The sequence below is a fragment of the Mytilus californianus genome, unplaced genomic scaffold (genome assembly GCF_021869535.1).
Source record: "Mytilus californianus isolate M0D057914Y unplaced genomic scaffold, xbMytCali1.0.p SCAF_6, whole genome shotgun sequence".
NCBI classification, from domain to species: domain Eukaryota; kingdom Metazoa; phylum Mollusca; class Bivalvia; order Mytilida; family Mytilidae; genus Mytilus; species Mytilus californianus.
In genome coordinates this window covers 64954300-64979040 of record NW_026262712.1, presented here as the reverse complement: position 1 = coordinate 64979040, position 24741 = coordinate 64954300, and the positions used below count along the sequence as shown (strand labels likewise).

The 24741-nt window shown below is 30.0% G+C and overlaps 1 protein-coding gene across 8 annotated transcripts in view; it reads right to left on the bottom strand.

Annotated features, from left to right (window-relative positions):
- Positions 1 to 2704: 2704 nt before the first annotated feature.
- Positions 2705 to 24741, bottom strand: part of LOC127705489 (uncharacterized) — a 74764-nt gene continuing 52727 nt past the window's right edge. For 5 of the 8 annotated variants that reach the window (XM_052209807.1, XM_052209811.1, XM_052209814.1 and 2 more), the window contains 15 exons: positions 24042 to 24166; positions 22995 to 23193; positions 21201 to 21335; positions 20677 to 20757; positions 19468 to 19617; positions 19060 to 19167; positions 18159 to 18509; positions 17700 to 17790; positions 15702 to 15818; positions 14072 to 14109; positions 13271 to 13774; positions 9584 to 9664; positions 8863 to 8996; positions 8178 to 8302; positions 2705 to 5374 (listed from right to left, as the gene is read on the bottom strand). In XM_052209807.1, coding sequence (XP_052065767.1) covers positions 5244 to 5374; positions 8178 to 8302; positions 8863 to 8996; positions 9584 to 9664; positions 13271 to 13774; positions 14072 to 14109; positions 15702 to 15818; positions 17700 to 17790; positions 18159 to 18509; positions 19060 to 19167; positions 19468 to 19617; positions 20677 to 20757; positions 21201 to 21335; positions 22995 to 23193; positions 24042 to 24166 — 2370 coding nt within the window. In that variant the 3' untranslated portion in view covers positions 2705 to 5243. Of the gene's footprint in view, positions 5375 to 7599; positions 7615 to 7761; positions 7786 to 8177; positions 8303 to 8862; positions 8997 to 9583; positions 9665 to 13270; positions 13775 to 14071; positions 14110 to 15701; positions 15819 to 17699; positions 17791 to 18158; positions 18510 to 19059; positions 19168 to 19467; positions 19618 to 20676; positions 20758 to 21200; positions 21336 to 22994; positions 23194 to 24041; positions 24167 to 24741 lie in introns of all 8 variants that reach the window. The other 3 variants (XM_052209808.1, XM_052209810.1, XM_052209809.1) reach the window with 3 other exon arrangements.

The following is a 24741-nucleotide window of genomic DNA, read 5'->3' as shown; positions in this document are numbered from 1 at the left end:
TATAAGTTTGGTTTAAATGGTCGAAAATCTATATGACATATGTGGGGCAAAACCTTTCGGAATTTTCGGTCATCAATGCTTTCAACTTCGAAGTTTATTTGGCCTTTTAACTTTTATAGTTCGAACGTTTCTTATGTAGACAAAATCTGGCGTACAAAATTTTAATTCTCGTATCTATGATGAGTTTATAATGTTAATGTAACTAACTGAAGTTTTTGAATATAAAATTAAATAGCATTTCTCTATTGCAAAAAGACAACAAAGTCGCAGACTGAATCGCTTTATAGACAGTCCTGTTAAAGGATAGCCAATCTGAATTATGTTTATTGTGCTTATGATATATCAATTAATACATGTTTTGTTTAAGATTTTCTAGTTCTAGTGGTCTTGACTTAAAGCTTTGTGTTTAAAGTAACATTACCACCTAACAATTACTATGATATAACCATGAAGAAAAAAAAATAATACCGTTTTTTTTAATTTTAGGTCGCTAATCAGGAGAGTAAAATGAGAAGTGGATCGGGAATATGAAGCACATTTGTGGACTCATTTGTAAAATCTCATTAAACATACCAGGATTTATAATTAAAATGCATATAAGACAGCTTGGAATGACACATTTTGAGATAAGCAATTATTGATAGTATGCTATGATTTTCTTTTTTGTGCTACTTTGAAGTTATAAAAAGAAAACCGTTGTGATGTCTGTGTAGTTTCCTTATATTTTAAGCACTAAGCTGTGTCAAATAAGGTAAATTGCAAATGTTATTGAAAGCAGGATAGGTTGATTGTTCCTTGTTTAACGTCCAATGCCTAATATTTCCTGCATATTCAGGACGAGAATGAACACTGAGACCAACACATTGTCTGAACCTGTGTCTCGTGGTGCTGTTTTGAAGAACAACCTTTAGTGCCATAAAGATTGAGAAAACTCTCAAATCAGAATCTTGTCAATTGTATAGGTTCGACCAAGTAAATGCGTGAATATGGAAGTTCCTGTGATAGTTAAGAAAATTCTCAGAAACAGAAAAGGTTTTACCTTTCTAGAACTAAAGCAAGATTTAACTAATTATAGCCAGAGTTTTATGGTGCATCATTTTTTTTTTTATAGTTATCTTCAATACACAGATGATGGAAAACTGATGCAGTTACACAGAGCACAAACTATGTACCTCATGCAGTATTCAGTAACAAAATTTCTTAGTTTCACACATTGGAAACTTGGTAATCATGTTTTTAAAAAAATGCACAGCTTTATTATGTGCGGAATCATTGCATGTGCAAATTTTGAATACTGTTGAAGGAAACCGTTTGAGCTACGTATGCCACAAGTAGGTACACTCTAAAGCATTCTACGACAAAATACTTATCTTTCCACAAATGGGAAACCTGTGTATAAATAATTAAAATCTGCCCAAACCAAGAGACGCACAGCTTCAATACGAGTGAAATCACTGATGCAGTGTATGTTGAAGGAAACCTGTTTAAGCTACGCATGACACAAACAATGTACCTTTTATATCGTTGGCGACTCAACCTGTACTATGTTCCACACATGGGAAATCTGGGAATAAAATATTTCAAATCAGTCAAACAATTGGACTGTGGTGCACATCATCAGTATGAGTTTAATAATTGTGCAAAGTTTGAATAATATTGAATTGAAGCTGTTGGACCTATATTTGCGCATAACACAAAACTATGTAACTGTATAGCAATCAACCACGACAATGACTAGGTTCCTTACAACAGAAACCAGAGAAAAATAAGCATACAGGGTCCACATTTATAATTTGCATGTGTGCAAAGTTTGAATACTGTTGAAGATTAGCACAACACAAATTAGGTACCTGTATTTATTTGTAGAGTTTACTACACTCCTTGATCCTTTCACAACGCGGGTTATTAACAGTCAAAATCATAGGTAGGTTCTGCCAAAAAGGTTGGCTGGGATCACTACCGGGAAATTTGGAAAGCCAATATTGCTGGCAAATGGAGGCATGTTGGATAGACAGAAATTTTGCTATGCAATAGGCCACATACAGACCCTTCGAGTTGTGGCAAGTTCTTTTATGTCCAGAGAGTCTTAATTCCATTGTTATTGGATCCAGAATTATGGAATTTCAAGTGCCACAAATAGCAAAATTGTGGACGAATAATAAATTGAAATCCTTGAAACAATTTCCAATACATACCCTATTTGATTCACCATTTACCATTGCAAAAAAGTGATATAATTCATTTAAAAGAAAATAAGCAAATTTTAGCAATTAATTTAAAAAGACATATTAAATCACTAAAATTCACAAGAAATTTTAATTTATCTTAAAGTAATAGTACACATCTCTTTCCAGAAACCTGCTAGTCCTTTTGTCAAACTGGTATAATAGGAATATTAGTTTTAGTATATAAATGCCTATCACTGCAGTGAAATTTTCTTCTTGAAAGAATGAATAGCTTTATAACTCTTCCCAAAAACAGCTTGCAGTTTTTGGCTAAATATTGATATGAAAATTTTGTTTGTTGTTTAACGAAACTTTCAGGAACCTTGGCTTTATAATGGCAGCCGTATTTCATGGTTTCGAAAGCTAGATAAAAAGGCCAGATTTTGGTATATTTTACTCTATTAACTTTACGACTTATTGGCACCGGAACAGTAGACAACCAATTACATATATAAAGACAGATAAATTGACAACACCAGTTATATATAAATAATATTTAATCTTATAGTTTGATATAATTATCTTTAAATGAACAAATATAAATATACAAATTATGTACTGTACACTGTACAAAATAAAGGAATGTACAAAAATTAATTGAACAATACAAAATGATTTATATTCAAATACAAACTTCATAAAGATATGTTTTGAAATTTTTTAACAGCACATCATTATAAACATGACTTATTGCCAATAACAAAGATAAAACACCCTAAGATTTGGAACTGTTGATCTTACAACACTTGGTTTCACATTTACAACCAAGGATGTTTAAAATAGTTTCAGAAGCTATGAGTATCAATAATAATGATAAAACCAAAAGAAAGAAGGGATATGGTGTATTTAATTATGACACATAATCCCTTCATGTATATGACAAAACCCATAGCATATAAACAGCACTTTTATTGCTGTGCTTCTTCTCAAAGTCACAATGAGGCTTTCAACATTTTAGATGTTAATGAATTCGTTCACATGTTGACAATGTTCTGCATTCAACTTATACAATATTGTTTCCAAAGTTTGGCTAATGAAATTGAAATTTACCAAAGGCATGACATTACTTTTGTAATTTCATGCTGATCTCTTAATCAATCAAAATCAAATTTTCTGTTCTGAGTTATTATAAATTCAACAGCAAAATCGTTTTCAATATATATTTTTCAAGTAAGTGGTGACTTTTAAACAAACTTGTTGACAATAGCACTAAAGCTAGATTTCAGCCGAGACCTACAAAAATATAATACAATTGCTGTTTCACTACTAACTATTATAAACATAATCAAAAATTATTTTTCAAAAAAACAGTATAAAAACTTGCATATCTATGGACAAAAAAATAATAACAAAAATAACAATAAACTTTAAACAGAAATATATAATATTCAGATATATAAATTCGATAATATAAACAGCTTTTTCCATAAAATATATTTTAGAAAACGTTAGTTGTTCCATCACTAACCTTACATCTCAACTTCTGCTAGACTACCTGTAATTATGACATAATATCATTGATACAGCAATTCGCCTAGCTTAACAGAAAGCTATAATTTGTCTCCTTCTTAAATTGTCCTTTCATAAAGCAAGAAACATACAATACTTCATATAAATTTTTCAGTTGATTAAACCAGACTTTTAATGTGAATAAAAAAGACAATAAAAGGTCAAAAGAACCAACTATAAAGAAACCTACAAATGTATGCCTAATTTCATCCATATATAAAGATCAATCTTTTTTTCAAATTCTTCACTGAAAAAAAAAACAAATCTTGTACAACTCTTGTTCATCTTTATTATTACTACAGGAAGCAAAGACTCAAACAGAAAATGTGGCACACAACCATAATCTAATTATAAAATACCAAAACGATTAAAAAAAACAATTATCACAGATTGTTTCGTTTAAGCAACATATTTGTTCATTGTATACAAAATATCACAAAACTATTCGTCTATTAATATCATTGAAGTAAAATTATTGCTCCAGAGGTTAAAGCTAAATAGAGGTAACCTTTGTTCACAATACTGAAAAGGACGTATAAAATATTTCTTTGATTCTCACATTCAATGGTGCTTACATTTAAATAAATTCAGTTCATATAAATTTTTTTTTTAGCTTTTAGACATTTGTCATATACGAATATAAATTATTCTTTTAAATCCTGAAAACTAGTGAGAAATATAAAGATTTTCTTCTTTTCATTCCTCTTTTTTAAGTTCGAAATCACAATGCTAAGAAACGATCTATATTTCATTTTCCCACAAAATACGAAAATTGACAAATGAAATAAATTCAATCCATAAAAAGTCAGCAAAATATTATTGCCCAGTACATATCATACTACTGAAAGTTCACATTTTGTGCATAACTAAGAGTAGCAAAAACTTAACTTGAAAATGGCAGCTAAACAATTTATAAACAATGAAAATGTTAACAAATAACTTTTCTCTAACTACATATAAAAAGTCTGTTTAATAACAAGCCCTAATTTATCATGAGAATACATTATTCAAATATTCACCAATAAATATAATAAAACATCTATTAAATGGATTTTTATTACAGTTTACCATCTTTGTTGAGTTATGAACATTGAACACATTCTCCTTGCTGAATTAATAATTATAAAATGAGTTTGAATCAGTTGTTGCTTTATTATTCCATATCTACCCTTAAATTTTTTAAATGATCGAGGTAGCATTTTTTAAGCCATATTTAGTCAATCTTGTCAATGAAATTTGTTGATAATTAAAGGCTAGTTCAATAAATAAAATGAAAATATTTGAATAATTATGATATGTGTTAGCAAATATTATGCAAAATTTCAATTCTCATTATTTAATACATAATGAACGGACACATTTGAATACTGTTAATCGTGTTTTGTTTCGGACATCCAGCTCCTTCACCTAGTACGAAATTCTGTTAATAGCTAGGTGTAAAACAATAAAGAACCTTTACATGATTTACATCTTTTAATACTGGCCTCAAAGATATTTTGAAAGTTTTTTTTAAATGTATAAGTTTTCTTGTCGTTGGTATTTTTCCATATCAGTAAGTTCAGCTTCCTTGACAATGGAATCTTCAGTATCAGGAACAATAATCTGTCCTGGAATTCCAGACCATGTTTTCCTCCTAGCAGCTGAAAAATAGGGTGACATTGATTACAAGATGGACAAATAGCAATCAGTATGACTTTACTCTGACTTGACTGTAAGTGTTGCTCTCCACCTATTGCAGTTTATTTTATTTTCCGACCAAATTGCAATTAATTTTATCAAACCAAACTGTTCAACTGGTCAGAAATTTTAACAAACTACTGTAGAAAAACACGGTGAAAGTGCAAGGTGATAAAATAAAGCATACTTACAATCCTATAAGACTTTAATTTCACTTCATTGATATGATGAAAAATCAGTCTAACAATTTCTATACAATTTGTTTTGTAATTGTCATGCTAAAAGTGATGGGTAGTAATTTTTGAATTGCTATAAAAATTTTACACTTACAGTCAAGTCACAGTAAATCAAATTAAATGACAAAACATTCAATAAGCAAAATGTCTTTTTTATATAGATTAGATGACACTGACTATCCAACTTAATAGTTACATTTAATTTGCATTGATTGCATTATGGGTATTTTAATTATTGGTTGTTTCCCTCTAAATTATTGATGTTTTTTCATGTAAATTGTGTTAAATTTCTTGATTTTTAAACTCTTAATAGGAAAGATCTTAAACTATACAACTCTGCCTATTTTAAAGTAAAGTGGTTATGAATTATGTCTTGAGACACAATTTCATTGAGAAATCACTCCTTTTGAAAGACCACTATTTTAAGGAACTATTTATTATATAAAAAAAGACAGGGTGGTTTCTCAAAAACAGTTTGACAGTATTTCAAGAAACTGATGTACCCCTTCCTACATAGATTTCAATTATCATTATAGATCAATCATCTTATATGGACATATACACATTATCCAATTTATTAAAATAGATTTCTAAAATATTTCCAAAACAGTGGTATACTGTAACATTATTCAGAATCTGTAAATCTACACTAAATGGTGCTGGCCTTCCCACACTAGGTGTCAGCAGTGTTTTCATTCCATAAATCAAGTGAATGTTTTATAATAAACCCTTCAGCAGCATTCAATCCATATCAAGAACTTATAAGAACATTTCCATGCATGAAATTTGGAATATACACTATGTGTAATCTTTAAGACATTTTTTAACTTGAATAAGTTGAAAGAGATTCGAGTTTTCAGACAAGTTTTTTTCATTTCTTCCTCAAATTAAATGCATAGAACATGATCTTTAGTACCAAAGTAACAGGACAAAATCAAAAACCTAGGAAAAGTAAGTGTTTATACAGATTTTTTTACTCTGCATTTAATGTTGTATATTGTTGTTACAAAATTAGTAAAATTGTTTATTGTTTCCATGCTTAATATTGAAATATAAAAATATTTCTATAAAATAGATAATATACAGCAAGTCCACAGTAAGTCACATTTAATTTTTGGTAAAATGTTTCATTCAATAAGCAACATGGCTAATTAAATGTATTAGTCAATACAAAATACAAGCTAATCTTTACTTAACTTTTTCATTACTGTAAATCAAATTATTTTTGCATTGAAAAAAAAAAAACATGAATATAAATTGTCTCAAATATGTAAAACTTAGATCCTTATTTAACATCAAAGAAATTTGAAAATCGGTAAATTAAATTGTCTCGAAGTGGGCTACAAAAGTTTAAACCAGAAATAAAGAATCTGCAAAAAGAAGTTGGTTTACAGTTTTTTAAAGTCATCTCCTATAAATCTTTCCCCTTCTATCAATTTTCATTTTCAAAACTTATTCTGGACTTGTGTCATATAATATTATAAGAATATAACCAGTTTTAACTAGTTTTGATTGTCCTGTTATCTTAAAAAATGTTTTTATTAACTTGAAAAAGTTATTTCAACAAATCCTGCCAGTATAGAAACTTTGTTAGTACCAAATTCATATTGCATTTACCATAAGATTTATATTTATAAACAATTTGCAAACAACCAACACAAAGTCCATTTTTCTTAATCAAACTTGCAAACAAACCCACAAGCTTTCAATCTTCTGAACAAAGCTGATCTTGCCAAACCACCCAGATCTAATTTATTTAAAAAAAAAAATCTTTGTAAATAATCTAGCTCTAGCTCACTACAAAAAAAACTTTTCCATGGTAACCATAAAATTGTTTGCATCAAGTTTATACATATATATAATATCTACATTCATTCCAATTCAATAATAAATAACAAGCATACAAGAAGAGAAGCACCTGAAAAGTGCTGCCTCAGCATTAATGCACCTACCTTAATGAGACCACTCTATATAATTAAAGCACAAATACACATCACAAAGTATTACATATTAAATTGTAAAGATTAGCTCTGAATAAATGCATTCAACAGACCTTGTAGGATAAAAATCACAAATCCCTACAAGTGCCTGCATTACACAGTTTCAGGACCTACCTTTGTCAAAGACCTATTAGTCTTCTATAAAAACCCAAATATTTTCATATCATTTTAGTTTTAAGAAGTATCTATTTTGAAATTGTTCTTAAGTTCTCAAATTGTTTCTTTATTTTTAAAGTTAGACTAAAATACACTTAACCTGACCAATATTCATTCTATCATGCACAGATAAAACATCCATGTAAAATATTTCTTTAATATATAATAGAAAAAGTCAATTTTTACGAGATTTGATTATCTGTTTGAGAGGATAACTATAATTGTATGCTACATGAAAAAAGTCAACTGAAAGCACAATGCACATGAAACAGACAGACAGAAAAGACCAACATATAATTACTGAATATATTTTCATATAATACTATAAACAAGAAGACATTCAAGACAGACTCTTGGTATAAGTGTTGACATACCTGCAGCCTCTCTAGACTTTTTGGTGACTTGTCTGGCTAATTCTTGGTTCATGGTTAACAACTGAGCTCTTCTGACTTTCTCTTGAGCTACATTACTAACATCAGGCTGAGACAATGAATGAATACTGAAATAAAAAAGAGTCAAACCAACTTTACAAGTTTACCACGAAATGTCCTGTGAATTTACAGCATTTTTTAATCCATTGAAAGTTTAAAAGATAAGAAAAAATATATCAATGTAAAGAAAAACAAGATGAAATCTCTGTATCAAGAGTCTCAGTATTGCACTGGTATCTAGTTTCCCATTTCTCACTGTGGTCGTCCAGTCAGTATACTTTAAACAACTGTGGTTTGTGCTGTTATTTAGAAACTAGACCTGTAAGAACTTCTTGAGCTAGCTTTTTAGTGCTGCTATCAAATTTCTGTTGTAGACCATACAGTAGTCTCATGATACTGTGATCTATTTGTCCCCATGTGTAAGCTTCCTCCACCTTAAAAACTGACTGTGACAAAGTAGCCAATAGTGCTGTTGGTGGCGATAAACACCAATAATTAATCAATCATCATGTGATGTATTATCTGCTTTATCAATGACAATAAGATGACAAAACGAGTGAAAAATGTCTAGTTATTCAAATCACACTTATTACCAATTTTCTTATCGTCTAACTTTTTAAATATTTACCTTTGCTGTGTAAGAATTTTTTTCAGCCTATCAGATTTTTCTTGGCGCCTATACTTTTCTTCTTCTGTAAATGATTCCTCATCAGATTCTGGCATATACCTTTCTGGAATCTCAACTTTGTTAGGAAAAGCTAACTGTAATTATTAAAAATTTACTTATTTGATAATGATGTTTAATAGATTATCAAATGTATATTCCTGTAATTATGAATAGATGATCTATAAGACAGCTTAATTGTTCTATCCTCATCTACTACAGACAAAACAATGTTCGCATTTTAAAGCTTATAAGAAGATATAAAATATAAATCCAATAGATCTTATATCTATTTCGAATTTTTTGGTGATATACAACCTTTTGACAATATACAACAATCACTTTTGTTCTGTGGAGTCAGCAATTTTCTCTTATCATGCAAAAATTTTACAGAAATGTCTGTGATGTCCAGTAATGGTGTTAATTAAGTATTATCAAAACTAGATGTACACATGCCTGTTTCAAGTAAGAAATATAGTTAATAAAATAGGTTTACACTAAATATAGTTAAGAGGTTGCTGCATTCTCGTCCATGTTTTTTTTTTTTTTGAGACTTGTATTCAAAGCTTACAAAACAGTACAGATGTAAGTGAAGTTTTACTTTTATACTAGTGTCCTGGTTTGTTTAAGTGACCATGTGGTGTATTATGAAACAGAAGGCTGCATTCTATTCATAGTAACTTACAACTTCTCGTTCGAAAGACACTTCGTCCATCTGGTCTACTTTTGTGGTAGAACTCTTTACTATATCTGGTACCATATCTAACTGTTAAAATATTTAAATAAATCTTATTACTTCAATAATATACAAATAATTCATTTCTGTGAAACACAAACCTTTTTTTTTTTAAGACAAAAAGTCTTATTTCTTTAAGACTAATCTAATTTCCAACCAAAAAAACGAAGAGAAAATTGATCGCATACTATCTAATGTTGAAATAAATAGTATTTTTTTTGTCATGAAACATTTTTTGTATAAAAAACATTCGATAAATGGAAGGTAAATACTAAATGTGTTATGAGTTCATATATGTCTCTTGATATCAAATTTTACTATTCATTAGCAATTAAGTTTTGGGGAAATAAAGGAGGCTTAAATAGAAAAAATTATTATTTATTTTAATTCAACACTCAGAGATGAAATCAATAGATTTCAAAGAAAAAAAGGACTTAATTCAAAAATTTACAAGCCAGAAGGCTGAAACTTATATCTACTTTTCCTATAATTGGGAAAAGATAGACAACTTCTCAATCAATGAATATATCAAAACTTTGATGATTAAACTAAAACCTGTCACTTTACAGTTTTTTATTAGGAATTTAAAGGAATAATATATGGAAAACTGTGTTTAACATTAAACAATCTGCAGTTTGAAATAACTAAACAGTAATTAGTTTAAAAAGAAACATGATAAAGACTTAATTCAACAAGAGTGCACACGCTGAAGTGTCTCGCCTTCTTTACTAACCATTGATTTTATGTTGATAGTCCTAAATATAAAGCTTTACTACAAGTAACACATAAACTTAACATGATCCAAGAAAATGAGGTCAAGGTCAGATAAACCAAACGAGAAATACATGTACACCTTACAATCATTCAATAAACCAAACATAGTTGACCTATTGCTTACAGTTTCTAAGAAACAGTCTCAACCAAGAAAACTTAACATTAAGCTTTTCTACAAGTAACACATAAACTTAACGTGATCCAAGAAAATGAGGTCAAGGTCAGATAAACCAAACGAGAAATACATGTACACCTTACAATCATTCAATAAACCAAAACATAGTTGACCTAGCTATTGCTTATAGTTTCTAAGAAACAGTCTTAACCAAGAAAACTTAACATTGACCAATGAACCATGAAAATGAGGTCAAGGTCAGATGAACCATGCCAGACAGACATGTACACCTTACAATCAATTCATGCATTAAATATAGTTGACCTATTGCTTATAGTATCTAAGAAACAAACTTAACCATGAAAACTTAACATTGACCAATGAACCATGAAAATGATGTCAAGGTCAGATGATACCTGCCAGACAGACATATACACCTTGCAATACTTCCATACAACAAATATAGTTGATCTAATGCTTATAGTTGATTAAAAACAGACCAAAACACAAAAACTTAACACTGAGAAATGAACCGTGAAAATGAGGTCAAGGTCAAATAAAACCTGCGAGACTGACATGTTCATCATAAAATATTTCCATACACCAAATATAGTTGACCTATTGCATATAGTATTAGAAAAAAAGACCAAAACTCAAAAACTTAACTTTGACCACTCAACCATGAAAATGAGGTCAAGGTCAGATGACACCAACCAGTTGGACATGTACACCTTACAATCATTCCATATATATATACCAAATATAGTAGTACACCTACTGCTTATATTATCTGATATATGGACTTGGCACGAAAACTTAACCTTGTTCACTGATCCATGAAATGAGGTCGAGGTCAAATGAAAATTGTCTGATGTGCATGAGGACATTGCAAGATACGCACATACTAAATATAGTTATCCTATTACTCATAATAAGAAAGAAATTAACATTACAAAAAATGTTGACTTTTTTTTTCAAGTAGTCACTGAACCATGAAAATGAGGTCAAGGACAATGGACATATGACAGACGAAAACTTGGTAACATAAGGCATCTATATACAAAGTATGAAGCATCCAGGTCTTCTAGCTTCAAAAATATAAAGCTTTTAAGAAGTTAGCTAACGCCGCCGCCATATCACTATCCCTATGTCAAGCTTTCTGCAACAAAAGTTGCAGGCTCAACAAAAATGATGTCTTGGATATATGCATTTGTTATACAGTTACTCATGTATGCATAAAGTGTGTTTATATTTTATGATTAAAATTAATAATGTCCTTTTAATACATATAATATTAATACATAACTTGAATTTTCTGATTGAAATAATAGGTGTTCATGTCTTACAAAACTTGTAATTCTGCATGCAAAAAACACACGGATGCTTCCAAATACATTCTTTTTGGGTGAGAAATGTTTTTACAACATGTGCATACAGATTTAGTGTTGTTGATACGACAATGAGAGGCCTTTTGTATGAAGATTATTGGTTTTATTCTGAGTATACATACACAGAGAACTTACATGTTATGTTTCTACAAACAAAAATAAACGAGAATATGACTTTGAAACACTATGGAAGGAAATGATATCGTAAACTACACCACATTTAAATATACCATTGAATAATCATTATCTGATTACTTATTTAGGGATGGGTTTGTACTTTTCCCCAATAGATTATATTGAGTAGTTCTTGGTTGTCATTTTCCAGTGACAAATATTTCATGTTTATTCTAGACAAGAAGAAACTATACTATTAATCAAATAATATGAAAGCTGTGTACAGGGGGTTAGTTGTGTACAGAGGGTTCACCGGAATCCTTGACTAGAAATTTGGACTGTCACAGGTGACAAAATAGTATAATAAATAATGGCAGCAATTTGCCTCCTTTTAATAATATGAAACCCTCATGGAGTTGATGCAAGAGTTCTTTTCAGGTACAGAGCGTCAGATTCTCCTTATTTTAGCATTGGTTTTAACATCCGAATTCAAAGCAAACATTGATACTACTGTAAGATTGAACAACTTTGTCATTGTCAGTAATTTAAAGAGATATTCTACTGAATTTAAGTTTCCCATGACTAAATAAAACTTCTGTCAAATAATTACTGACAATAGAAAAGGATTCAATTTAACCAAGAGAATAAGAGTACAATTTTAATATGCTGATTGTTACTCACATGATCAATTTCCAATAGTAAATTTAAATGGTGTGTAAATATGATGACTCCAGTTTCTCAATAAGACATTTTAAAGTATATATTGATGTAAAGGAAAGAAAAGTAAAAACAACATCTGCAAACCATACATAACAGATCAACTGTTTATTGATACATGTTTCATGTTATTTGCTAATCTAACACAACTTCACACATACTTACACATATCCGTTTTTATAAAAATGTATATACATCTTAAATTAAAATAGTAGTTAGCTTTTAAAATATTGGGAAGCACCCCATTTGTCCTACCATCATTCTGCAATCTTTTTTCTCACTTTTCTTTTCAATATTAAAATGATTCAGTATCTTAAAGCATATACTGCCAATCAAAAACAGTACAAAATTTCATTTCATTTATAATTTCAAAATTTTTTTTTTATTTTTGTAAAAGCAGAAATCTTTTATCCCTGTTTTTTATTCATACACCTTCCTGAAATTACCATGTATTGTAACACAAAGATCAAGTAATTGTACCACCAAAAGCTATGATCATCATTTCAGATAAGATTTTCCCGTACTTACATTGTTATTGGTCATTAGGTCCCCTGCTACAGAATGTAATGATGCTGGTTGTAAGAGTGACGTTTCCATCTTCACAGGCTCACTACTTGATATTGTCATATACCTCCCTTTAGGAGTCCGTTTCACATTGAATAAATTAGTTTTCACCGGAGACCATCCTTTAACGATGGGCTGCGACCTTGAAGGACTCAGTGGTGATGTGGCAGTTTTAGAATCGTCACCTGGTTGCACTATGACCCTTGTCGCCTTGACAACACCACTGTCATTGAATGATAGTCCACTTGAAAAATTAAATGATTTTGATGGCAATATTTCTGATGATTCAGCAGTCGGTGAAGGGTATGATCTGACAAATGGTCTAGGAGCTATGAGATGTAAATTTGATGTTCTTCTGGAGGGTGTGCTTGATGAGTTATTGCTACTACTTCCGCCAATATTAACGGAAGACCACGTCTTTGGGACATTGTTTGCTGGTGGAAGATTTTCATATATAGGTTGATACTCCTGAAAATAAAAATGTGATATGCATAATTAATGTAATTAATTTGAAAACTTTAATAACTGAATGTAAAAAGAAACTTAAAAATGAAAATGATTTAACTTTCTATTGGGGGTTAACCTGGTGAAAGCAGGATATATACTCTTTTTAAGAAATCACAGTTTAAATAAAGACTTTCAAATCATATTCTGAATAGCACAAGATACTGATATAAACTTGAAAAACAATTGATATAAACTTGAAAAACAATTGAAAAGTCCTTTTTGAATGTCTTCAATTTAAGAAATTATTCTGTTAGCTACCTGTTTTGGACTCACTGTAGAACTGGCCCAACTAGGATCTGAAATTAAATCAATCCTGGTTATTTCAAGAAGTAAATGACAGACTTTAAGGATGCCCTTTTACATGAGCTCTTTAACTTAAACTAACACCTTACAAGAAAGAGTAAACTGATGAAACTGTAGTGTACTTTATAGCTATCTATCAATACATGTCATGTGCTTACATAAACCATTTCAATAAAGTATTTACATAAAAAGATAACAGTCAATTCTAAAAAGTCAGATTACCTCTTTAATTAAGTTTTGCAATCTATTCATATTAAACTGATACAAAATATTGCTACCTATTCCCCAAGAATCCAACATGCAAACTGTACTTCTAAGCAGTGTTCATTCATACATTATTTTAGCATGATTTTGATTCAGATCTTCAGAATACAATAAATGATTGGTACAAAACAAAGGTGGGAGGCACACAGAATGCTGAGGTCAATCACATGCATCGACATGCATTTTTTACATGATGATGATGAAGCTGATGATGGGTGGCTGTTAAACATCAATTTTCAATATGCTAGTTTACAAGGTCAAAGACTGCAACAAGACATGTCACCCTACCTGGACACTTTAATCTTCTTAGTCTTTGCTCTTACTTACTCCTGCTTTTTTCTTATCAGAGAAGCCGCAAATATAAATTTGGGCTTGAACCCATGCCGTCGCACTTAGGGTTGGGCACCCATAGATATCACGGCTGCTGTATTTTTCACATGATAAATTCAATACCCGGTACATTAATTTTGATTTAGTTCAAAAAAATTTTTGCTATGTCCTCAAAAAACTTATGGTGTATTCTTCATTAATATTGCCTAATGGTTAAATGTAAACATAAAATCCAGTGGAAAATTCTACTCATGGCAAAAAACAATTATTCAAACTGTGAATACAGAGGTTAACAACAATCAACAGATTAGTCTAGGACTTGTCAACTAGTTTACCAATTGTTATAAGTTTTAAACAAACTATTTTGAGTTCTGCTATCTCAAAGAAAGTTCATAAACATTGATATGACAGATCATATTGATTACAAAGGACTAGTATGTGTGCATTTTAGATATAATGGTAATTTGATGTGTCATGCATAAAACATATTAAAATCTATAATTATGTTAACTTAAACAAGACAGTTTTACACATATATTTACACAAAACAGTGTTCAACATAACGATTATGATCTATAGTCTTCATGACTTCTATATAACTGTGTGACATGCAATTAGATAACTGAACATAAATACTCCAACTAAAAACCCTCCACATTGTGCAAATTAAGTTTGTAATAAAATCATAAAACTTAATTTGCACAATCATAAAAAATATTATACATATCAAAAACAATGCATGATGATGATTTATTAATTAGGAAAAATTAAGGAATTTTTAAAGAAACCTGATAGATTGTGTATTTGAACTTAAAATGGTACACCCTAGCTGAAAAAAAATTCTCAATCAAAATCCATGGTCAAAATTGAACAATTTACAATTTCTGTACAAATGATTTATATAATTGGTGATGGAATACACTCAATTTTAAGCAAGACATGCTGAGCACTCTTAAACAACAATTGTCAAACACACACAACAACCATATACCTTCAGAATCCAATTCATCAATTTCTTTTCTGATTTTTTCCCTTTCTCGTCTTTGTTCACTTTGACGTTTAACATCCCGTACTGTCAATGTTTTTGGTCTTTCTTTAGGGAGAATACCTATTTTCAAAGCAAAATAAAATGTCAATTGGACAGGGCCTTCCGTACACCTCAAGCAAAAAAACCTGTGTTGAAGAGGACTACATGAACCTATGTGTCTAAAAAAATGGTTTAAAATGTTCGACTCTGTTTAAGATAGTGTTTGAAGAATGATTTGTGGGTGTTAAGAGTTTTTGTCCTCTCAAAGCAGGCTATCACACAGACTAAACATCTAAAGATCTAAACTACTATAGCGAACAGGAGTTACAGACAAACCAATTTCATATTTTACCTTAATGATTTCAATAGTTGTCTGAAATAATTTCTTTGCTTAATTAAAATTTCCAATTTAATTTTAATATTGAATATTTAATATTGAATATTTAATCTTTAATCATAATTTAAAATGTATCAACATGATATAATTTTCATGTTTTTTATCCTTTTACGATATATATTAAAGCATATTCTATAAGAACTTCAATGAAACAAATGCAACATTTTCCATATTTTTTTATGAAACATTACAATATATTGTAAATTCAGAAATTTTTGCCTAATATATTATTGCGATTTTTAAAGAATGGACAAAAGTGTGTTAATATTTTTTGCGAGTCAAGTAAATAGTGCATAAAATAAATGTTTTTGAAATTCAAAATGGAAGTTTTTTTATTTTTTCTATATAAAAATAAGGAGATGTGGTATGATCGCCAATGAGACATTTATCCACCAAAGATCAAATGAAGAGGATGTACCTATTATGCTGCAATTTTCGCAATAATGAAAACTTCACAAAATTTTTTTGAATTTACTGCAAATGTATCTGAATAAGGCAATATTGCATTCATTTCACCTTATTCCTTCTTGGGTATAGCATTATTTCATCTAGAAAAGTACATCATTCAATTTTATAATATAAATAATCAATAATAAATCTAAGAGTTTTAATTTGTCAGCATAACATTAACTGGAATCATACAGTATGTTAAGTCATTTTTTTTTAATTAATATTGTAAATCATGATTTTCTCTTCAACTCAAACAATCTGCATTGGCTTCAAATAAAACTGAAAAGTAATACATTTTACCACTGTGAACACAATCTATCAGATATTGGCAAATTATCACATTTAAAGCTTTGTTAAAAATGGTATGTCCAACTTCCAAGAAATATGAGTGAATGAAATGAATTGTATAGAAGCTGTTCCATTTTTCATTTAGAGACAAGTACAAGACAACTTTAAATATTATCTATACTTCTATATTAAACATGTAATTATCTTTTACAGAAATTCTTCTTCATTTGTATTAAAATTAACTATAACTTCAAGTAAAATGTTGTCTTTTATCTCTAAAAGTGAAAATGGAACAACTACTATTTGAATAAAATTATATATTCTATGACTCTATTATTACATTTGCTTATAGACAAAATGTTTGCAATTCAATATTGCTTCATAACAAATTTTGTTCACATAAGCCATAAAATACATTTTGACCTTATCAATCTGACAGTATTTGCATAAATTCTTCTTAAAATTAATTTTATTCTTAGATTCTATTTTTGGTTAGTTTGTAAGTAAATAAAGATACAAACTTCAATTTCAGCATGTATAAAATATGTAAGAAGTATTATTTGTTCCCAACTTATCACTCAATTTAACTCACAGATGACATTTTTCACAACTTTATCTTTTCCCAAGTGAGTAAGATTTTGATCAAATAGCACAAATTCACAATAGCTTGTCAGTTTTGATGGTCAATTAGGTGGGATTAGAGTAATTCAACTTGGCATGTGTTAATCTTGAATTTTATTTATAAAATAAAAACTTAAAATTATTTGAAAAAAAAAAATCCATTAGATAACCCATGCCAAAAATTACTTGATAAACAAAGAAATTACCATAAAATCTCTTTGTATTTTCATCAGCATCACTGATATCCCATGGTCCTTCTTCCTGGTTAAATGCCATTGATTCCAATGGTTGGGGAGCCTGGTGAAAAAAGGGAATGTTCATGATCAGTATTCATTTAATCTAATGTATTGTTTTTAATAATTGACTCAGAATTAACAAAAAAAGAAAAAAAAAACACAAATGAATTATAATGCTCTGATTTAATGAGTAACAGAGCTTAATAATGCCATATGTTATATAACTTTAGAGTTTTGAATATGCATTTAACTATCAAATTCATACAACTATCAATTATTGAAAACCTTTAAAATATCAAGCTAAATGATGTATAGTAATACAATGTACACTTAATCTATTATTCGAAGTAATACATATCATACACCTAAGTAACAATTTCCTAAATCTGATGCCAAAAACAAAATTTAACATATTACTTATATCTTTACCTGTGACTCAATGAAATCAACAGACTTGGGAGAAATAGCTGTTTCAACATTAATATTCATATCATCAGGAACTGAGGTTAGTGACCTTTGAGACAGAATGGCCTTGACCTGTGACAAGTCTTTGGATTCTGTAGTGTCAAGGTCAGTTTCCATGTAAGTTCCAGTCTTCTCTTTCTTTCTTGGCTTGTCCTCACCATTGACCAGATTAAGAGCACCACCAGATGAGGATCTTTTCAGAGTATTTATAGCTTCAGATAACCTTTGACCTTCTTCTGATAACCCAGCCATAATGTTTTTCACTTTTGCCAGATCTTTCTCCATTGTCATCTTTTTTCTCATATTTTCATTAACCTGTAAAAAAGATAAAATAATCTATGTGATTCAATTTCTGTAAATTAAATATAAACTGTAAATTTCAAAATCATCAATATTTAACTTGTCCTGTATTTTATGGTCAATGATATTGTGTTCAAATTTAAAAAGATTCAATCAAGTCATAATTTATATACAGAAACCAAAATTGTGAGGGACATGTGCTTCACTGTTTCCTCACATCATTAAAGCAGGGATATAATAATATATTGAAGTTCCATTTTTGTTTTATTGCATTGTTCAGTTGTTGTCTCATTGACATTTATTCCTTTTTAATATGAAACTGCTTCCCTCAATGATGCTGAAAGGTGCTGGATGTACCAAAAAATATCATAAATAATTCTTAGTATATAAATATCCACTACTCAACAAAAGTCAGTTTATATCTAAAAGCTAGATAAAAACAGGCATCTTTACCTCGATCAGTTTAGTGTTACAATAATGATGATATAATTTACAATCCACCTTTCTTATTGGTTAGCAATGATAACTACTTGTTCAGATCAAAGCTGAAGTTAATAAAACTTACAAGAGAAGGAGCACTCTTACTCCTGGCCAATTCCCCATGAACTTTTGACCTCAGTAAAGCTACTTCATGTTCCACCTTGTTATTTTCAGCTGACGTTTCTTCTAATTCCTAAAATATAAATCCTCAAAATTTAAGCTTCAAAGATTTATTCTTGATTGAAAACAAATGTTCTTTTTTTACAAATAATCTCCATTACTCTTTATGCTGTATAATTGAGATTACCAGTCATTTGAAATATATGTGCTAACTGCAATGTCTTACCTTGAATTTGTTGAATGTACAAGTATTAATATTTTTTTCATAATAAGAATATCTTAATTTATGAGAATCACAAAGTATTTTTTGCATATGCAATGATGATTATTAATTTTTTCTTCTCTTTCATTTTTTTATGATTAAAGCCATTACCTTAGATGCCTCAGCTAAATGATATAAAACTCTTGATAATTCTTTCTCTACAGTTCTCTGTTGTTTAATAAGATGATGCAATTCATGAGAACTATCTTGTACCATATCCTGTTGTCTTAATAATCCTTGTAATGCCTTCTCTAGTAGATCCTGCAAAACACAAGTAATTCTTTACAAATAGATAAATATTTAAAGATAAAATGCATTTAGAAATAAGTTGTATCCTACTTCTAAAAGCACAAACAATAAACTGGACACAGATGCCCAAGCTTGTAAATATAAGGCAAATTCTGCAATTTCTTTAATTTACAAAGGAACATAACCCAAAACTGGCAAAGGGACACCTCCCAAATTAGAACTTCATCTGTGTTTGGTGGCAATAAGCATTGAGAATACGTTTTATAGCATTTGGTTCAGGCTAACTAAAGTTAGAATGTCATTTTTAAAATCAGTGTCTGTTTAAAAAAATTTGACAACTGTACGTTTTTGTTCATTCTATATTTTTGTTTGTTTTTTTTAACAACTTCATTCATATTATTGTAGTAAATAAATCATTTTGTAAGACGTTTCGGCCACTGGCCGTCTTCATTTTCTTTATTATCCTTCTAATATAATTTAATATAGAAACTGAAGAAGGCCAGTGGCCGAAACGTCTTACAAAATGGATTATTTACTACAATAATATACTGTAAATTCAGAAATTATTGCGTGCATTTATTATTGCCATTTTTCAAGAATGAACAAAAATGCGAGTTTAATTATTGCGATGTCATGAAAATCTGCATACAGATATATGTAACAGACATCAGAATACAAGTTCTTATTTTTGCGATAGTCACCCAGTCGCATTATTCGCATTAATAAAAACCTCGCAATAATTTCTGAATTTACAGTAATATGTGTTCCCTATTGGAATTTTGAAACAAGAACTTCATTCATATCAAGAACTTACATACTGCTTCCATGGTTCTGTGGAAAATATATAATTCAAGATTCCCATCATAAATCATAAATATGTGTTTAATGTAAATCTAAATGCATACCAAGTATGGCATATTTTCTCATTAGTTTTTCAAGAAAATAATGCATCTATTTTGTACAAATCATCATTGAACATGCTACCAAGTTATCATTAAATGGCTTACTGTAATACAGAATCACGAACACCAATTTGTATTATTTGTATCAGAAGGCAACAGTCATACTAACCTTATCCTCTTGGAATGCTGTGACTTTATATGACTGTTCCTGTAGAAGTCTGTCAAGTTCATATAATCTTTCTAATTTCTCCTAAAAACACAATATCAGTTAGATATATTAAAAAGAAACACTAAATATTCCAACTGATTAACAGTTTCAAAATTAAGACAGGCCTATAGCATTGAAACCAAGAGAAGTTGATGAAGGTGAGTTATTTCCCTTTAATAATATAAACACATCTTGTTGCTTGTTTAATACATTGTATCTGAAGACTTACACGTCTCCTTCTTCCCAATTTGATTTATATTTAAATTTCAAATACAAAATTTTTATATTTCAAAAAGTAATTGCTTGAATTGCATATTTCTGTAGATGCTTATTTGAATGGGTGTAACTTCCAAAATCAATTTTTTTTTTCTTAATTTCAACTTTTGCATCCCTAATGTAATTTTGTCTTTTTGTCAATTTGACATTGACATAATCCACTAAAATATAATTTGGAGCCCTGATCAATACAAAATCAATAGCCATACCTCCAAATCAACTTGGTCCCGTTTCAAATGGTCAACCTCTTCTTTCATATGATGTACTATTGTATCTTCTTGATGTTTTCTTGAAAACTCAATCATTTTCTTTGGAGGAGACATTTGTTCAGGTGATAATAAATGCTGTAAAGAAAAATCAAGTTTATCAATGAAGGAAACAAGAATGTTTCCATAGTACACAGATGCCCCACTTGCACTTTCATTTTCTATGTTCAGTGGACTGTGAAATTGGGGTCAAAACTCTAATTTGGCATTAAAATTAGAAAGATCATATCATAGGGAACATATGTACTAAGTTTCAAGTTGATTGAACTTCAACTTCATTAAAAACTACCTTGACCAAAAACTTTAACCTGAAGCGACCACAAAATTTAACCTGAAGTGGGACAGAGGGACGGACGAACTGACACACAGACCGAAAAATATAATGACCCTAAAGGGGGCATAAAAACATAATATAGCTATGAATGAAATACTCTTGACAATCAAATACTTATGTAATATGACAATGACTGATCGGTGTACAACATCCAGCGGTAAATATTACATGCATATCAGGACTAGGATATGGTAATGTGAAATTTATATGAAACCTTTTTTTTGCTAGACTGGCACACTGAGACATATTTTTAATGCGCTAGCTCAAAAGGTAACAGTCTCCACGAAGACATGTCACCCTACCAGACACATTCTTCTGACTCTCTAGTTGACCAGATTTTGCTTTTACTCCTGAGTTCCGGGTGCTTAGTGGAGAAGCAGCAATGTAGTATGACATTTCTATTTTATCCTCATATGTATTTGCTATGTCTTTAATCAATAAAAATATAACTCATATGCCTCTATCCTACACAAATGTCAACCTCATAATCAAAGTGCTTGTGAGCACTGAAGGGTAAAGATTGCTTTAATTTATATATAATCATCCGTGGGAAGTGAAACTAAACACTGCATTTTATAAAGTACAATTATGGACAGAGGAAGATAACTCCAATTTTAAAGATTACTTTAACAATGACATCATTGATGTTTTTAGAACAGATAGTTTCCTGCATCTTGCACAAGTTATGTAATTTTCTTGACAAGTATAAAATCATTTTGTAACTTGAATGTCAAGAGCATATATTTCATTGATAAATTTCTGGAAATGTTCATGGATAGCATGTATAGAATGTTATGATCAATGCACTATATTTTGTGCATCTCAAAAGTAGTGATAAACCTTGGAAGATTAAAATATCAAGTCAGTACCATAGGGTTTTGATTGCATAACATGCAATCTCTACCCAAAAATTGCAAATTTAAAATATAATCTCCACAGTACAGCATATATTTGTATGTTGTTAGACTAAAATGAATTTCGCTTCCCTTTCCTTCTTTTGATTTTCTGCATCATTGAGTTGCTACCTTATTGACACATACCCCACTTCTCTTTTTGTTCAGGGGGCTGGTAGGCCAAGTGATCTAAATAATGATCACTAGCTCATGGCAGGTATGTTCTACTATCTTAATTGACTAGGATTGTCAGTTTTCTACCAAAGGCCTGTGGTTCTCACCGTCTTCCTCTACCAATAAAAACTGCTCGCCATAATATATCCAAGAGTGCTTAAAGCAGCATTAAACACCAATAAATCAATCAATCTAACTTTTTTTCATATTAAATCCTCAATAAACATACCTTTCTATATTGTGAGGCTAACATTAAATTTTCCCCTACATAAACACTACCCATGTTTACCATATTATGTAGAAGGTTAACAATAGGTCTGTACACGTCTTACTTACCTTTCTATATTGTGAGGCTAACATTAAATTGTCCCCTCCATATAGACTGCCCATGTTAACCATATTATGTACAAGGTTAACAATAGGTCTGTAAACTTCTAACTTTTTATCACACTCCTCCCCTTGATATTTCATTTCCACATATTCATTATGTTGACCCTCCAGTCTGGGATCTATTAGCTGGTGAGAATCTTGTTGCCTATAAAGATAAGTACCATATAATAACAAAATCTATCTAATAAGAGAAAAACTTTCATCTAACTTATAATGTTCACAGTTTGGCTGAAAGCTATCCATTGATTTTCTTTTATTTCTTGGCATTTAAAATAATTCTGATAGCTGAAGTGCATACAACATACATTAGAATTTCCCATGAATGAGGTGTCTATTGGTGAAAAATAGAACAGCAATGATTATTTTGATAATTTACAATCGTAAAAAGTTACTATTCTAATTGAAAATAATTAGGTGAAGTTTGTTCATTCTTTTTAACTGTCAAATGTATTTAGTATTTAAGTAACAGCACTTAAGTGATAACCTTATGTCAAACCCTGAAGGTTTTTCATTTATATCAACATGACACATGCCTTAAACTTTGGCTGTTATTTTTATGCCTTTTTGTTTTATGCTCTAAAATCTCTATGCTTATTCTCTCCAACTTTGGTCTCGAGCATACTGATGAAAGTTACTCAAGAAATGTGTGGTTCACAATGAAATTAGTACATGTATTCACTGTTTCCCAATTTTAAGACTCTACAAAAGAAAACCTTGTACAGGAGCCTGTATTTCAGTGGTTGTTGTTGGTGGCTTCCTGTCCTCTTTTTTTCTTTTGATTTGTAGTAAATCAGGAATTGATTTTTTTTTAATTATTTTACATGGGGCCATTTATAGCTTACTTCGTGGTATGAGTTTTGCTCACTATTGAAGGCTGTACTGTGACCTATAGTTGTTCACGTCATTTGGACACTGGTGAATTCTCATTAGCAAACTAGATTTCCTTAATTCTACACTGTCTCTTACAATTCTCATGCTACCAGTACAACTTACATTTTTCTATATGCAATCTCCGCTGATCTTTTCTTTTGTACCTGTTCCCTATAATAATTCCTGACTTTCTCCAAAGCTGTGAATTCTCTCCTCAACTGTATCAACAATAGCACTAATTCATCATGCTAAAAAAAAGACAACAGCTATAAATACTTCTATAACTTACGATTTAATAAAGTTTAAATTTAGCTTTAGTAGGAAATATTGAATTTTATAACAAGCTATAGCAACAGAAACCCACATTTAAGATTTTTTATAGATGGCAATGTGTAGCAATTTATATTTTTGGGTAAGACATTGGTTCATACATAAATATTAATGACGCAGTCACAAAATGAGTCTTTGTAGGCAGTTTTTGCAATTTTGCATAATATTCAAGTAATTTGAAGCTCCAAAGCAAACATGTAAGAAATAATTGAAAATATAACTACTGATAAGTGACAGACATATCTTGTGAGCATCTATATTTATTAATCTTTTTTATTCAAATTCAAGGGGTAAAAAATTTAAATTATGCTTTATAAATTTAATATTTGAATGCCAAGGATGTATAAGAACCGAAACAGATGAAGAGCTATATGACCAAAAAAGACCTAAAATAATAGCTAAATCTTAGGTCTAAAAAACAAAGAGCTTTATCAAACTTTCACCTTTACAAGAGATTATACATAAGTTGCCATCAACACCAAATTCTCCAAAG